Here is a 607-nt window from a genome sequence, read left to right as displayed (position 1 = left end):
CTCCAGCAGCGCCTCAGCACCCCGGCTGCGGGTGAGTGTCCCACTCCACCGTGGGGTGCAGGTCCTGGGATGGGGTGGGACAACGTGGGCTGGAATGGGGGGTATGGCCCTTGCCATGCCCTAGACAGGGGGTGATGCTTGAAAAAGCAAAAGCAAAAAAGCAAAAGCAAAGCTCTCATCAATGCTATGCAAGAGATTTATAACCTAGGAAAGGACAGAGTGGGTAGGATCCAGGAGTGAGTGTGCCTGTGTGGGGGTGGAGGCAGCCCCCACTGCTGGCCAGGCCTTAGGAGAGAGGCCCCAGGGCTGGGACTCCAGTGGTAATGCCTCCCTTGTCACCGTTTTCTGCAGGAGGACAGGCCACGGGAGTCCCTGCTGGTTTTCCAGCTCTCTGAGGCCGGGGACGTCTTCTGCCAGAGGCTGACCCACGAGGAAATGTGGCCCACTGGACCCACTTCAGGGGACGAGGCCGGGGCAGCCCCCGGCTCTTCCCCTCTCTTTGAGGCTCCAGCCAGCAGCTCACCAGGCTTAGGCAGTGAGGAAGAAGAAGAGGAGGAAGAGCAAACCTTCTACTTGTCCAACCTGGAGGTGATTATCAACGAGGAGG

At 59.6% G+C, this 607-nt stretch overlaps 1 protein-coding gene across 1 annotated transcript in view; it reads left to right on the top strand.

Annotated features, from left to right (window-relative positions):
- The window catches only part of TAF1C (TATA box binding protein (TBP)-associated factor, RNA polymerase I, C, 110kDa), a gene marked incomplete at both ends in the record, with an annotated part of 2,867 nt that extends 2,264 nt beyond the window's left edge, over positions 1–603 (top strand). The window contains 1 exon segment of the mRNA XM_009699254.1: positions 352–603. Within this exon segment, the coding sequence (XP_009697556.1) occupies positions 352–603 (252 nt within the window).
- Positions 604–607: the final 4 nt, after the last annotated feature.

Source organism: Cariama cristata, unplaced genomic scaffold (assembly GCF_000690535.1).
Source record: "Cariama cristata isolate BGI_N322 unplaced genomic scaffold, ASM69053v1 scaffold32204, whole genome shotgun sequence".
NCBI lineage: Eukaryota > Metazoa > Chordata > Aves > Cariamiformes > Cariamidae > Cariama > Cariama cristata.
Note: the sequence above shows the minus strand (reverse complement) of the source record. Positions and strands in the feature narration are given on the sequence as shown.